Genomic DNA, 17,077 nt, shown 5'->3' with positions numbered 1-17,077 from the left:
GTCATATTCAATAGGCGACACTGAGTGTCAATATGGAGCTCTGGGCAGTCGTTATAATGGCTATGAGTGGTAAGGGAGAATGACATTTTTGATCTGTTTACTGAGATCATCTTATATCCAGAAACTGAAGGAATAAGAATCTCTACGACTTGGCTGTAAGTAATTTATTTTCATTTGCTCCTCTTATTAATAGAAATCACTTCTTTTAACATGCACCATAATGCATTGAATGACAACAGTGATATCTTTGGCAGATTCTGAGCCTACAAATGTACTGGAAATGCGTGTTCTGCTGGAAAATCAGACAAAATAGGAAGATACTGAGTTGGTGAACTTTCTTGTTTGCGTTGTTACAGGAAATGATTAAGGAAAACCAACTGATGGCCTTTTGAGTCGCATTCTGTGAAGCATCTCTAGTGCCATCAGCATGATGGGGAAATTGGTCAATAAAGGGGCAGTGGCTTATGGTTGCATTCTGCTTCCCCTGCATTCTGCTGTAGATCTACCATTGCTCTGCTGTAGTAAGTGAAATTAGTTTGCAGGCTGGTAGCGTTACTGGTAGTGTAACCCAATTGTGGTGTGTAAATTCCCCCATTTCCTTTTTTATCTTCCTTAAGAAACTGTAAACTTTATTTGTCAACCAGTCAGAATCTCTCAGTGAAACATCTGGCTGAAACAACTGCTAGCAGATAAAACAAAAACTTCATCACTGCTAAAAACAAGTAGCAAATGTTGTGTATGTGAGGATAGTGATGATAAGGGACCATTTCCTTTGGGAACAACAGAAATGAGGGATGTACCGATGCTTTCTTGCCATTCCAACTTTTGCTAGGACCTGATGTGTACACAAGTGTGCTCTGTTAGAGGATATTAGAGGATATATATTTGCTGTTCAGGAAACCTTCTCTGATAATCTGGCTTAGCCCAAGCCTGGGGTGAGTTTCCCTGCTCCATTTTTTGTTTGTGCTGATGCTTTTTTGACTCAGGGTAAATGGCAGATGAACTGACCCTTCCACTCTATGGCACTATGGTTTTGGTTGTGCATGAGTCATCTACTGGTATTCAGTACTTGGTGGGATGTGACCAGAGTCCTTCCTTACAGTGCTAGCTGATTTTTAGCCCAGGTTAAGTATCCATTAAAATGTAGCCCATGATCTCATGCATAAATGCAAGGCACATCTTCTCCAAATGTAGTGTGGATATTTTCTGTGTGGACATTCTGAGTGTAGTTTGAAACATAGATAAGTGATCAGGTTAATGGAGCAGCAAAGGGATATTTGCAGTTGCAAGCAGAGAGCTAGATAATAATAATAAATCAGTAAGAAACTAAAATTCAAACATCTCTCTTCTTTGATTGCCATTAAGGGATTGTGGCCATTCAATCAGTGGATATACTTTGCATTTGATGAAATCCTGGGATGTGCGTGTAAATAATACTTTGAAAACGTAGTTGACTAAACTACAACTTAAAAGACACATGATTTGACTGTACTGATTTCTATTATTCCTTTGTTCAAATGGCATCTCCCATATTACTGCTGCAGCAAAGCTCTCTCTTCAGAGAGCTTGTCAGTGGTATCATTGCTTCGAGTGCCTCAAGGGTTCTTCTCCTTGCTCTTCCCTTTGCCAACTTTCAGTCACATCTATGACCTCAGCAGGAATGTTATTTGAAGCAATGGCAGTGCTTCAGTTCTTCTAACAACCCTCTGCTAAATCATTTCCCTGAACTCAAAATGGCAATGCATCTGAACCACCGATGGACTTAGTGAAGGGAAAGTATGGGAGAGTTGGGAAGGGCTCAGCCAGATGCCACAGTGAAGCAAAGCTATTGAATATGTGATCATGCAAAAGTATCTTAGCTTCTTCCACCTTTGCCAGCATCTTCAGATGGAATTATCTTAGACGTAAGCTAGATGAAGGAGGTGCATGCACCCTAAAGGGTATATTCAGAAGTATTTCTCATCAAGTATGACATAATATTGAGGAAGAAGACATAAGTCTGTACTTTTGCATGTAACTGTCAGGCTGTTAATTTGTCCCTAGTATCTGTGAACCATCCAACACAGCTACTCTTTTAGACAGCAATCAGTACTCAGTGCCACATAGACAGGAAAACCCTAACAGATAAACAAGAGAAAAAGGCACCTGCTTGTTCTGTAATCATTGGAAACTTGCTCAAAGTTGGAGTCATGAGGATTTCCTCTGAGATGTGTCTACTCTGAAATTCAGCTATTATCTTTCTGTTTGAAACCATTATGCTTAGGAGGTCACCTCATCACCTCTTCCAGTGGCGTAAAACCACGTTCTTGTGATATCTTCCAAGCAAGTCCTATTCACCTGACTGAGCTGGGAAGCACTAGAATGAAATAATGCTCAGCAATTTTGAACCATTCCAACACCCACAAAATTTGTGTTTTCCTAACGTTTGCACACAATTGCAGTTACTGCCTTTTTTGCGAGGCAGCAGCTGGGGGCTGAGAGCAGGCAGCTGCAGCCTGCCACAGCCACCGCTGGAGTGCCTGCACATATAAAAATGATGGAACATCCAGCCCCGCAGTTCCTTAATTGCAGCTGGGATTTTGCAGCTGTGGAGTCATACCATGAGACATACATTCAGTGCTGCCATTCAATGAGCATAATTTTGGGGCCAACAGATTTGCTGTGTGAGAAACGAGCTCTATAAGGCCTAGTTCTTCCTCTTTCTTTTTACCTTGTTGCTATCTCTGTTAGCTTTCTGTTCCTGGTATTTTGCAGCACTCAGGGCTAGAGATAAGCGTCTATCACGCTATCCACCACTAAGGAACTGCTGCTCAGACTGTGAGGAGGTTAAAAAAGTGTTACACCTTAAGAAGAATTAAAGATATTTAGCATTTCACAGCACTATATAGCACTATTAATTATATATATTTGGAATTAAGTTGTTCAAGAAAGGTGGAAGGCTGAAGTTTTTTTCTAGGTCTTCTGCTTCAGGCAATCAATGACTTTGCTTACAAATACACTATAAAGATAAGAAGCTGAGAAAGCACTAATTTACCTAAATTCAAACAGTAACAGCTGAACTACGTTGTTTATATATATAGGAGAAAGATAACTTAGATCTTAAGGTCTTTCCTTTGTTGGTGTTTATTCCTCAGTGTTTTTACAGCCACGGTCAAAATAATTTGCAACATTTATTCCAGTTGATCGGAATGGCCTACTTGAATTTGCACATTGATTTTTGTAGAGGATATTTCTATGAGCTTATCGGTATTGATTAAATGTTATGCAGCTGAGTCTTTAATCTCTCCTGGGTCTGAGAGGGGCGGGATAGCTCAAAGTACAAGGAGTCCTGGAGAAATTCAGAAAAGAAAAACACTATCAGATAACATCAGAAATATTCCAGAGCCTCGTTAGCCTTCCTGCCTCTATTTATGATTCTAAGCACATGGCGTGTTTCTGTTTCAAATCCATCTTCAAACAGAGAATTTTATTCCCCTGTACTTCCCTTCCATGTCATTCTGTGGATAGAAATGCTATGGATGCCCTCCACTGAAAAATATGGTTGGAAGTTGCGTCTAAGGTTGTTTCTTTGCAGTGATGAAATATTGGTCTTTAGAAGGCAGTTTTGAAGCTCTTTTGGTTTAAAGTTGGTGCTTAGCACAATTTCTCCTTCGTGGCATAAGTAGTATTGCCCTGTATGATGCACTTAGCAATAAATCAGTACTGTTATTCACCTGTTAGGTCTGGAAGGTCCATCAAGAATTAAAACATAGAATCATGGGCAAACCCTGCTTTACCCATGAGGTGATGAAAACTGTTTCTCGTATTAGAGAGAAGAAAACTGTAGTGCTCGGTCGTTAACTTAAGTAAAGGTAGACAGTATGGTCCTACTCCTTGTTTAGTGACTGAGCATGTAGAGCAGCCAGCAGACACATGTTGTTTAGTGGCACTGTATCAGCTTTTAAACATGGACCTTTGAAGTAGAAGAGCTATAATGATCCAGTGGTCCTATTAGTGTTCTTATCTTGTACCCTTTTCTCCATGTCTAAATGAGAGAGCTTACTGTGCTGCCCTTTGCTATGTCGTGAGTTATTTCAGCTTTTGATCAGAACCTGAGGTTTTGACTCACTGACGCAGGACGGTGCTTCTAATCTGAAAGTTTTTTAAGTGCTTTATTACCAGAATTGGATGCCGATCATTGATTTTCTTCATAAGTGTCTTCAAACCCATTGATGCCCAAATATCCTTAATTCATTACCCTTCAAGAGATTTTTCCTCTACTTCAATACATTAAAAACAAGGGAAGGGAAGGAAGAGCTATGCAGAAACTCACCAAAATACTTGGAAAAGTTCTGTGTCCTCCATTCTAGAATATTGCTGATATATTCTGATACGTAAAGCTTCCTGATTCAATTGAAGAACAGAGATAAAAACGAATAGTAAGGACCATAAATTAGTTGCCCTGATCCAATATGTTTTAGGAAGCTAGTTAAGAATTTCCTGACTTTGGAAGATGCTGAGTGCTTGCAATTCTATTGAACTTCAATAGGCAGTGATGAGTAGCTCCATATTTTGAAAAATCAGGTCATTTATTTCAGAATTCAAGTAACTTCACTTTACAAATCTGTTTCAAGAGGGATTTTTTTTTGATCGTACGAGCCCCCAATTAAAATTTGCCAATTGCTATGGAAAAAAAAAAAACAGCTTAGATTTCTGCTCACATAAGTATATAAGAACCGCTTACATTTGTTCCTATCTACTGTCCTAGTTTTTCTTTGACTTTTGTTTTTTTCCACTAGAATCTTCCAGCAAAACTGCTGCACTTAATGTGTTTGCCCTGGTTTCTAAGGCAGATCTCCCCTCAAATTCAAATCCTTTTTCTTAGGAGTCTTCATTTTTCTCTATGCGCCCTCACTTTTCTGTGCCAGCTTTACTTACCACTTGCGTGGCATCTCTTAAACACTTGGCCCAATCTCACCATTATTTGAGTTTCCCTGGAGAATTGGGTCTGTTTTGTTTTGTTTTATAGCGATTTTATCAGTTACTGCATTTTATATGGATATTTTAATTTTATTTTTTTTTTCCTGAATGTTTTGCAGACATTTACAAGCCCATCAGGTTTCTCCAGTGAATACTTTATTTTAATAAGTGGGTATTGAATGCTTCGTTTAACTTTACTATTGTGCAGTGCCCAGAGACACTGTGCTTGGATGAGCAGTTACGTAAGTGCAATTTGTTTTAGTGCATCTTTTCGTATCAGAATTAGCATTCAGTTGAGCTTTGAAGTCATGTAGTGCATAAGCATAGGGGGAAAGTAAATAAAACAACTTAGTGCATCTGCAGATATAACCCCAAACTGATTTACTTATCTGTGCCTGCTCACTCTGCTCAGTGACAGATCAGTCCCTCAGATGCTTTTCTAGTGATGGTAGAGCAGCGGTTGCCTGATCTCTGAGGATGCATGGAATGCGTGTCTAGTTCAATAGAAGACATGCATTTCCCTTCAGAGTCAGGTGGAATGCATAACTTGAAAATAAGTCTTTTGTTGTTTTTTCAGTGTTTTGCTCTGGCTTTTTTTCCTATTTTGACATGGAAACTGTATTGCAAACAGACCTGATCTGTAACTATTGCTTATCTCTACAGAAAGGAACACTTATTGCAAAGAAATCAAATTGTTTCATAGGAATTCGTGACTGTTCAGTGGACTAGGCAGGCAGAGCTGGAAATTCTGTGTTCAGAAAGGGGAAAAGCTTGCATTCATGTATATGATTGCTGAGTAACCTGTGAGGAATTATTACTTCATTGCGGGGAGATTGTATTTGTCATGCAAGTAGCCTGTGAAGTTAGTAGGCATCGTCACACAACAGTGTATATATCCTGTTATAGCGGGCATTTCCAGTGGAGCTGTAGGCATCAGTAGCAATATGATCACAATCATATTGGTTTTAAGGCGTGACTGTAAAAAGAAAGGGAGAAAAGTAGGAAGAAAGAAGGGAAAGCTCCTCCAATGTGAGTGATTAGCAAAGTCTAGTGTTACTTTCTTTAACTGTGCCTGCCATGGAGAGGGTGGTTGACAAACTGTGTTCTTGGGTTTGTGTTATTTCATAAGCTACCGCTCAGCATATTTCTGGTAATGGTGCTTTGTCAGTACTCTAATTTACTGACGGAGGAAGTATAGTATGTCTTCATATATGTCAACCTGCAGTCAGTTCCAGCATAAATCACATCACAGTCTCATGTACTGAGATCTCTGCTCGTGCTGCTGTCAGTTTGCTGAAACAAGTCTGATACACAGATCTTTGCAGGCCCCAAACTGAAAAGGGACTCTAGGTTTCCAAAATTGGTTTGTCTTCTGAGGTAGGCGCACAATGTCCTGATCAATGACTAGCAGGAAGCGGGATGTTACAAGCTGGACAAAACCTTTTAGATGATGCTGAACATGATTAGACCAGGATGATGTTAGTGATGGTCCAGAAGGGAACTGTATCATAATATCTTGGACCACAGTCCTTGTGCAGTGTTTGTTTCATTACTCTCATTACTAAAACAAAAGTGCAACGGTTCTTCAGCACTCACTGACAATGTTTTTGGATTACTCCAATTATTCTATAACTTATTAGCAGAATATTTCTGATTCGTAGCATCTGTTCTGAGGTCTTTTCCTCCCATTCTAATTAACATCTTCAGTTCGCTCTTGCCTGTAGGAATGAGTGCTACCTACTGGACTATGGGGCTGCATAAGGATCCTAGGAAAATTGAACAGATCTGAAGGTATCTCTGCACATTCTATTTATTTTTTATTCTTGGCCTCTACGCAAGGCTCTGCTTGTAGTTCTTATTATTGATCTATGATGCCACACTTTGCTCTTATGTGTCACTTAGTTGGGTTTAAATTTTAGAACAGTCATCTGGAAAATGTATTTCTTAGTGTTCATTTGTATATGGAGATTGCACTGATATAACTACCCGATATTTAAATCAACTCAATTAATGCAATCCATATGTGAGCAATTAGCTTAAGTCAGTTAAGAACCTTTCTTCAGGTATATGAATGTAAACCATATTTAAATTAAGAAAGTGAACAATGCAAGACTTAGAAGCAGGCTGAAGGACATTACTTCAAAAGTAAAATGTTAGTTATTCAGTCCTTTGTCTTGAAACCTCTGGTTCTGGTCTTAATTTTTCACTGATTTGCTACCTTGTTGCATGAGTGTCTTCACTTTTCAATATTTGTGCCTGCAAAATTAGGATCTGCTGAAAGAGTTTGTAGGAGGATGAGGCTGTCTTAAAGAACTGTTTTCTCCCCATGGTAAACTTAAGCTTTTCAATGAGTAATAGTCAAAATTGGAGCCAAATCTTCCCATTTAAAAACATCATTTCCATTTGGAAATGTCATTGCAGTGCCATCTGGGAGTTGCTTGGCTGTCCCGTTGTCCTGGCTTCACCTGCCTCCCCTGCTGCATCTTAATTTGTGCATCTTACTGAATTAGTGTTGTCAGCGCTTTAAGTTGTGTTGTAGGACACGTGGCCCAGACAAAGAGGCGCTTTGGCAGAGAAGAATGAGTACCTTAGAATCCTTAAGTGCACATATTCTGCCATATGCTGAGGGCATCTCTTAAACAGTTTAACATTCTGAACTGGCCAATTTGAAGTTTTGATGGAAAACTCCAAGTTTTGAAGAGAATGAGCTGAGGAAAAGCTATGATTTCCAGCAGGAAGCAGGTACTTGTTAAAAGAAAAATCTTGAGTTGAAAATTACTTTTTCCAGTCAGAACTAGTGACTAAAAATTCTGTTTTGGGCTTTCTTACCAGTGAGAAAGTATTTGAAGTTGTTGCAAAAAGGGTCTAAAGATGACTCAATCTCATGGTAGGTGTCAAGAAACTTTCAGTTTTTAGGTGCTTCCTGAATCCTTATTTACTCCTCCACAAAACAGTACAGATCATCATAACTTGCATTTTCCTCATAAATGACAGTGCAAAGTGTCACCAACTGCAGGTGAATTTGTTCTCATATTTGATAGTTACTGTTGTTGCAGCTAAAATAGTAGAAATCTGATGAGCGTCCTTTCATGTGGAACTGAGGAGGTAGTTTAGCTGTGATAAGGCTGTTAACTCACCTTTTCAGTAGGTCATGTGAACTTCTTGTCTCATTTGATTATGACATTGACAGTGTTAGCTGGGAATGATGCAGATCTCATTCTGTGTCTAACTGGTTTGTGACAAAGTGCGGCTTAATGAAATGTGTCCGCTGAGAGAAAAGGAACTCTCCTATCAGAACAAGGACAGAGACACAGTTACACGGACCAAAAGGAGAAAGCACAGACTAAATCATTTATCTTGGGAAGGAAGAATTGTCCACTGTAAAAAAAATCAGTCAGATGTAGAAGGTGAAACTCTGAAGGCTCGTTATGCTAATTAGCATCAATGCTCTGATGTGGGTAGGCAAGAAGAAGCTGATGGAGTGGTGCTTTAGAACACCATTTGCTCAAGAGGAAGTACAACGCATCATGGATTCATTAATCTGTGCTGAAATGGAAAAGTCTTTGAGCAGCAGTGGTCTAAAGTGGTCAGGATCTTTCCAGTGGCCTTGTTCAGTTGGTTGGCAGCCAGATAGTACGAGTGTCATCTAAGAGATAAGCTATGATCAGTAGTGAATTGTTAGCTGCAGTAATGTGGATGGAAACTGCTTTGGTCATTGGTGCCTGTATATATGCCTTGCAGATATTCACCTATATTTCACTGTGAACAAATGAAAATCTGGTAACTTCAATCCCTGAACAAAGAAAGAACATTGCCCCCTTTGTTTCTTGAAGTAAATGGGGAAGGGATCACATTTCTTCAGTGAAACCCCGTGGCTTGCCAAGATGCCCAAGTGAGGTATCCCAGAGGGAACTTTAAGCAGCTCACTTAAATGATGGGAAAGAAGTTTCACTATGAAATTAATGATGCAGCCCAGAGCACAGTAGGAAAACACCTTGCCCTCTTTTTCCCCATCTTTGATTCCAGCTGTAGAGTCCTGTAGTGCTTATCTGTATATTTATCTGCTATAAAATGAAATGGATTATATGAAGAGCTCTACGAAGCAGTACTCAGTACTTCAACATTTCTCTAATGCAATTAAGGCAGATATTTCAGAAAATGGAAGACTGTTAGTTGCCATAAGCTGGTGTTTCATTGGATTGCACACAGTTTAAAGCCTCCAATATTGCTGTTGTTGTGGGGGCTTCCTGTTTCTAGAATGACCATAGACATCGCAGGGCAATGCTGTAATGCAACGACTAGATGGCACTGGATGAGCATCTCCATGGAATAAATGTATGGTGAATGTAGTCAGTTCCAGCGCATGGACTTCAGGCTGTAAAAAAATAATTCTATTTCTGTCACATCTTCCTTTTAATTATGAGGGAGGGCTTTACTGGTTCTGCTGCTTTCCAACATCACTGCCTTGTTCTCTGAAAAGGTTAACAATCAAGAAAATTCACGATTCCACCTGCCCTCTCCACATGTACTCACATCTCAGGTTGATCTGAGCTTTCTTAATTGCAAGACCAAAACACCTTAATGCAAATATTCCTCTTGCTTCCATCCTGGGTAAGCAGTAGTTATTTATAAGTCCAGCATGCTGTGTCTGTCTGAGGCTGCCACACGCTGTTCAACGGCATCCTGATGTTTACTTGTGCCTACTTTCCTTTATAGATATTCTTATCCTGTGCTGGTACTGCTGTCTGCTTTTAAGATGCACAGTGAATGGTGATGTTGCTCTCTACATATCAAACACAATGCATCCCTTTAGATTTCATAGTTCACTGTGCCCCAGGTGCTGTTATTATCAGTCCTGACATCATTCATTTGATATGATGGGCCCTGTCTTTCCATTTATCTGTAATGGACAGGAGATTTTGAATCATTTTATCTTCCAAGCACAGCAACATCTTTTCTTTAAAAAGTGACTTTCCTCTCTTTCCACTTCTCGCTTTCTTCCTGGTCTAATATCTTGTGCATTACATTTATCCCCCCCATGTCTTTATTTCATATTTCCTTTTCCCTTTTGTTTTAGTGTTTTTTTTTGTTTTGGTTTGTTTTGTTTTTTGGTGTTTGTTTTCTTTTTTCCCCTCTCCTCCCCATGTGTTCCCTTCTCTCTTTTTCCCCTCTCATTTTTCTTTCCATGCAGGGCATCGAACCAGTCTTACAGCAGCCAACTGAAGGGTTCTGTTGACAATATCAGCCTTGGGTTAGGACTAGTTCATGTCTCCCAGTCCAAAGACATTTCAGAATTCAGTACAGTTGGAAGCTGAGGCGCTCAGGGATCTTTTGCTTTGCTCTTAAACCAAGCAGACCTAAGGGTGAGAGAAAAAAAGAGGATGAATCTTCATTAAAACTTGATGTCAGACTTCGAGGTACAAGATTAAAAGCAAGGTCTTAAAATTGCAAACAGACTTAAAATATCATTCTGTTTTTAACTGAATAGGTCCGTGCTTTAGCAACTTAACCTCTTTCTCATTAACTCTCTGTGAGGTGTCCCTGCCTTCAGAGCAAGGTCTAATGCTTCTCTTAGAAGTGCATTTACTGCCTGTGTATTCAGAAGAGAAAACTCAACCTCATCTTTATGACTGTGGTGTATCAATTTGAGATGTTAAGGATCTGGCTTTTTTAGAGTAGTTCTCCCATTTGCAGTTCAGAATGACTACCTGCCTTTATACATCTTTAGAGGTGCGGCTTGCAGAGGTGCAGGAGTATTACTGATGATGTGTACTGATATTTGAAACCAACAGTCATCAACAAATTCACCTGTGGTTGAGTTTTCTTTGCTCACAGCCAGTCACAGGAGAGCTGAGCGTGTTCCATCAAATCTTTGCTTCAGGGTGTGGGCTTGACTACTTTCTGTTCATTTTCCAGGGCTGCATGGCACTAGTATATCTGAAAGGCAGACAACCCAAGCGTTTCTTTCCTCAGACAGTTGTGAGTGCTGGGTACTTTGCTGTGGATCACTGTGGCAGTGTTTTCTGGCTACGTACGTTTTTAGAACACCTTAGTTATGCTTTGAGGGTCCCATCTTCTACCAGCTCTGTGGCTTTTCCTGAGTTATTCTAGAACTACTTACAGAAACGTTACAGCCCCAGAGTCTGCTTGGAGGAGAAGGTCAAAAGTGTTTGGTCTTGATTGGTGGGAGAGATGTGTGATATTTGCACAAACTACTTCAAATTGTGGAACTGATCCTTTCTACAGTAGCACTAATGGATCGTGTATCTCAAAGGTTGTGGCCGAACGTTTAATGGAGCCACTTCAGTTCTTATGTAGAACAAAGGAGCAAATAGTTTCCTTTTTTCTGTGCTCTGGTAGTCAAGCAGTACCCCAGGAGGCAGCTAACAGCTGTCCCACATGCTGACCCCCGTCAAAGAACTGTTTAAAGGTAGAAAAGGAGGTAGAGCTATAACAGAAGTTCAATCCAAAGCATCAGACTTGTGAGCAAGAGAAATACAATTTAATTACGGGTAATCTGTTTAGAGGTAGAGGTGGGGTTTCCTTTACTCTATTGGAATTCCTTGTGGCAAACATTTTCATCACTTGGTTTGAGCTGCTGGGAGTCCCATCCAGGCTGTCACGTAGTCTCACTAATGCTGCAAAGGAGAGAAGACATAAAGCACTTAAAGCAAATACAGTAGCTTGGAACTACGTTGTGAGAAATGCCTTTGGTTTGAGAAGTGAATTTCATTAAATCTTGCCAAATGTAGAAAGCCAGTCTCAGCTTTCCAGTCTCTTTATTTGCTATCAGCACTTGAGATCAGCTTAATATTTTACCTTCACCCTTGGATGCAGAGCATAACGGACAAAACCATTATCTGCGAATGTCATCGCTATTAGGAGAGGAAGAGAAGGAGGAAAGGAGCAAGGGAACAGAGCTGGTGGGGATCTCCAAAAATAAACAGCCTATAACAGTATGGTCAGAGGGAGTGAGCGAGGTTGGAAAAATCAGTGTCTCATAATTTAATTAAAGTTCTGCATCTCCTTCAGAGCTATGGCTACAGGCTGCCAGGCAGAGGGCTAATATCTAAAGGTCATTCGAATGAGCGAAGATACTAATCACTGGAGGACAAAACTGAACTCTGCCTCCCAGTTCTTGCCTTCTTGGTGAGATTTTACCTTCCTTCCATTATAAATTAGCCTGTGAATGTCATGGGGCAATTGAACTGTCATAGAGTCTCCTCTAGGAAGAACCTCCTTTTGTATCAGAATGATGGAATTGGTAAATTGCAACATGGGCAGAGTAAAGACTGAAGAGTGAGGGTACTGTGACCTATGAACATGTCAGCATGCTGTGTACAAGATGTGCTTGTGAACCAGCCCTACATTCCAGACCACAGTCCATAGCAGAATCTAATGCTGCAATGAGAAACACTGCAATGCAACAGGATCGATTAGTTTTTCTTGCCTCCTTTTCTAAGAGAACATCTAATTTCTTCTTGTGTTCAGAAAGAAGAATAATTTATATATATATTTACAAACTGGCTTTTTGTTTAGTGACTTTTAGAATGGAGTTACGCCTGCTGGAAGGAAACTGTGTATGCACACAAGTTCTTGGCAGAAATACACTTGTAAATCTCAGCTGAGCATCTGTTCTCTTGCAGGTCAGGAAAGGTGAGCCTGCAGGTAACTTTGCCTGAAGGGCTATTAAGAAACATAACAGAAACGGTCATGTTTTTACATAGAATATTTGGTAGAAGCATTCAGTGACTTCTCATGCTTTTGTTACTGGCAATATTTTTCAGCTTTCAGAATGAGCAATGTAGCAGCTGTGGGTTATGAGGAAAAAAGGGAATTCAGGTAACACTGAAACTAGAGTAAAGTCAGAATGAGTCTTGTGATGTTGCCAGAAACCCCAAGATGGCATCAGAGACCTTGTTTTTCTCCATTAGAAACGTATGACATTTTTAGTGGATTTTATTGATTCTTTGTTTTCCTTTCTTAACCAGTTCTCCATTGTATCTAGTATTTTTTGAAGTATTCCAGCCTTAAGACCTTTTTTCTGCAAGCATTATTTGCAAGGCTCACTGATAACGCTGGATGCAATGCACCCCAGTTGCAATGCGAGATTCTATCTTCAGACCGCCAGATTGTGTCCCCAGGAATACATCTGTACTTATTCTGTGACTAGGAGGCTGGAACAGCAAAGCTGGATGTAACTCTGTAGCTAGAAATTTGTCCAGTACTTACAATAATTAGGCTCTGCAGTGCACACAATCACTAATGAGGGAAATTAGTCAGATTCTGCAAAATTGTACAATGATGTGCTGCTCCTTACAATCAAATATCCTGCAGATTTTTTCACTGATCACTGAGTCAGGAGCAGAATATTTTCAATCCAACTAATGAAAACACTTTCTCAGTGCAAATCTAGGATCCTTATTTAGCTTTTTATCCAGTCTTTGCAGTGAATCTAGGTAATTGTTCCACATAATGATGTAGCATGCATCAAGATCTTCTTGATGTGCTTCAGATAGCTACATTTCTCATGAGCGGAGGAGCTTAAATGAGATATCCAGCTCATCTCATTTAAGTGCATACATATTTCAGGCTGGTCGAAGAGATACAAGCACCTGTCTTCAATTAGAATGAGTAGGAGTTGGATGTACTTATTTGCTGTGGAGGTTTTGAGAAGCCTTTGCTGTGCACGTAAGCTGGGTGAGTTTTGTAGATAGCGCAGAATTTAGAGCGTTTCCGAAGGTAATTTTGTTTGTAAGTGGTCCTGATTGTGTATGTACTTAAGTAAAGGAAAATCTGCATTTATTTTCAGGGCTGTAACTGTCTGAATTCTGGAAGGAAAGGGGATGATAAAATCTGCATGGTGGTACGCACCTCTGAAATGTACCGACTGTTGATTCATTCCAACCCAGTGTTAAAAGTCTTTGATCTGTGTTTTAATTGGCATTCCCCATCTTTGTGCCAGGTCTTGCCAGAATCAGGAACTCTTTGGAATCAACTTTTGTTTGTGATGTGTTGCTTTGTGATTTCAGCCACCGTTGTTCCTTGAGTGGAGATGATCTGAACAGGCAGTGGCTGACTCCCAGTTCTCAGCTCCATCCAACAATTTACCACACCAAAGGTCTTCTGTATTATCTGCGCAGCATCAACCGGGCCCCTGTGGTGAGTAACTCCCTGTATCTTCTATGGGTTATTGCACGCAGATGGATTATTGCAGTTGTGTCAACAGCCCTGTTTTATGGTTAGAGATGTGGAAAGCATACTATACCGCTATACTTTCATCATTGTGGGGTGTTTTTGAAAGTCTTGGGTTATCTACTGAATCTTCTAACCAACTCCAAACTTCAGAGTCTTCGTGCACCTGCAGAGTGAATACAAATTCCTTACAGCTCCTTAGTATCCTCAAAGTACTTCAGCTAAACTAGATATTGTTAGTAAGTTATTGTTATCTTTCTGGCAATGACAGGAGAAATTCTGTGAAGACATAGTCTGAATGGATCATGCAAAAGCCCAAACTGGAGCAATCTGTGCAATCAGAGAAACACAAGTTAGCTTTCAAAATGGTTGAACTTTTCTGCTGCTTCAGTGAGAAGAAAATGACTTTTTGGGGGAACTACCGGAAGTTCATGAGGGGTGATACTACTGGCATATGTCTGGGATCTGTCCCCATCTGTTCGGTCTTGATGCCCAACAGAATGAATAGTTCTGAGACCTCAGGATAAAAAAAAAACACTGATGGTTTCAAATGTTGATGAACAGAATGGAAGTGGATGGAACAGCAAGTTGGCTTCTTATAGCCCCAGTTAGGCAGGAAATGTCCTAAGATGCACTGTTCACTCTGGTCTTGATGAGAAAATCCTCAGACAAGGTGAAAATGTCTGTGAGTTTCTTTAAGTGAATATTTGTGGAAATATGCTATTTTTGGCCTAAATGACAGCCCTGACATCGAGCTCTGCACTCCAAGGAATCTACTGGAAGTTCAGCTTGTATCTGAGAGTTTATTCCACCTACATTTTCTTTGGGTTTTGAGCTACATCTGATCAGTTTTGTTTTATTGTGCTAATCGTATTGGGCCTTTTTAATTTAAATTTATCATAACCATCCCTGTCACATCCAGATGCATGAAGTTGAACATGCGCCCAGTGGAAGTTTTCATCTTGCTGAGTGAAGTAAGACTATTGATCGTATCATGTCTCTCACTCACAGGCAGTATGTCAGACGTGGTAAACTGATTTTTTCTTTGCCTTTGAAGAGTACATTGATTTTGGTTTATACATGCTCGCAAATGTCTTTTCCCAACTCCAGAAGAAGCTGGATTTCTTCTGCCCTGCACTCACTGCCAAGATGCCATGAAGGCAATTTCACTGATAGCCAAATGATTTCTGTGGAGTGAATTAGTTTAATTTATCTTGGGGATGCGCAAGCAGTTTCTTCAAAGGAAAGGAAAGCTTCTTGAAAGTGAAAAGGAAATAACTTTAAAGTTAGCGGCCTTTCAAACCAAACCCATTTTAATTGGTAACTTCAGCCATAGAAAACAGCCATCTAAGTGCTTTATTTGTTTATTTATTTTTGCTTCTCTTGTTGGTTTTGGAAACCCTAGTAAAAGAAGGGGCTGGATACGCTGTAGTATTGCAACTCTCCACTGAGGGTGGTTTCTTTTCAACTGAGAGCAGCGGGAGTATCAGAGAGCTAAGCTTGGGAGCAGCTAGGACTGAAGGGGAAAGAGATGTTGCTTTTTCCCCTTGAGCATTCGTGGTGAGGAAATGTGCAGTTTGTGAATTACAGTTGACAGTGCACTTGCAGGATGCAACAGGAAAAGTGTAGCTCTTACAGAGGGATCAAGCTGCAGCAAAGAGCAAGTTACTTTTGGAGGGGACAGGAAGATGCTGTTAGGGACCAGGAGACACAAAGCGGTGTTTGCTTTTTGAGATATTCTATCAAGGTTGGAAACAGAATCTGACTGCAAGTACATAGCTTTTTGTGAGCAAAGCATCCTAAACGTGTCTACCTCAGCAGTCTGAGATTGGGTCCTCTCACGAAGCTACTAAGGAAAAAAAAGAGTATTTGCATCCATTTTCTGTCTTGCTTTTCCTTTGTTTTAAAAGCTTCCTGATTCTGTGAGTCATGAGGGGGATTGTTTTTGAGTTTGAAAGCAGTCCTTACCTTTGTGGTGCTCAGTGCTGGCACATTACTTTAAATAGATAAAAATTTGCATGTGTGTCTTGAGTCATACCCCAGTGAACACCAGACTTGGAATTTGACTGTGTGTTGGTGTCACAGCTGTACAAGAAGGATAGAGAGAAAAAAGGGGTGGGTAGGTCTCAAGTTTACCTTGTGGTTGCCCAGGCTTAACCCAAGGAAAGTTCTTCATTGGGTGCTGCAACTATAAAATACAGTTTTGTCTTGGCTGAGTGGTGAGGCTTGAGCTACTCTGTAGAATAAAAATAGAGCAGAAGAATGCATTGTAAAAACAAAAACAAAACGATTTGTCATAAACATTGAGAATAACTGCAGTGCTCAGTAAAATTAATTAAAATGTAGGTATATATGATACACAAATGGAATGGAAACATTTCCAGTAGTGTTGACTTCTCTGCTGTGGAGGTGGGTGGCAGTCATGGATTCATCCCATGGCATGAAATAGTGGTGTTACAGAGCCTGGCTTTTACAATGCTTTACTAATATGGAAGGCTTGTTCCAGACTTGTCACTTAAGGATTCACTCTTGAGATGCAGAATTATGGACCTCCTGCTTATCAGGCAGCACAGCTATCTGAGCAGCTGATCATCCCTGTGTGGTTTCTGATAAGTAATCTTTTAGGTAATAATATATGCATCTTGCATGTTAGTAATTCTGTAAATTGGCAGGTAATTGATACCTGGTTGAGCTGGGATCTCTGCCTCAAAATAGAACCACAGCTATAAAACCTTCTTTGATATTCATAGGAGTAAATTCTAGTTGGTACCTGTGGTTAAACTAATCTATGACTGTATTGCTGGAAGCATAGATGGAACGCTAACTGGAAAAATGCCTGTCATTAAAAGAACCAATAAATGCAGCTGTTTAGAAGGGGGCTTTATGGGATAATTCCCTGTTTTTCAGGCAGTTGCTTGAAGTG

At 40.1% G+C, this 17,077-nt stretch overlaps 1 protein-coding gene across 1 annotated transcript in view; it reads left to right on the top strand.

Moving 5' to 3' along the window:
• The window catches only part of LOC146755316 (cytosolic carboxypeptidase 4-like), a 295,069-nt gene that overhangs the window by 200,396 nt on the left and 77,596 nt on the right, over window positions 1-17,077 (top strand). Inside the window, exon 3 of the mRNA XM_085525658.1 lies at window positions 13,992-14,121. Coding sequence (XP_085381784.1) covers window positions 13,992-14,121 — 130 coding nt within the window. The remainder of the gene's footprint in view (window positions 1-13,991; window positions 14,122-17,077) is intronic.

This window comes from Coturnix japonica, chromosome 33 (genome assembly GCF_054131305.1).
Source record: "Coturnix japonica strain WE chromosome 33, WE-NBRP24, whole genome shotgun sequence".
Taxonomy (NCBI): domain Eukaryota; kingdom Metazoa; phylum Chordata; class Aves; order Galliformes; family Phasianidae; genus Coturnix; species Coturnix japonica.
This window is presented reverse-complemented; position numbering and strand designations above follow the sequence as displayed.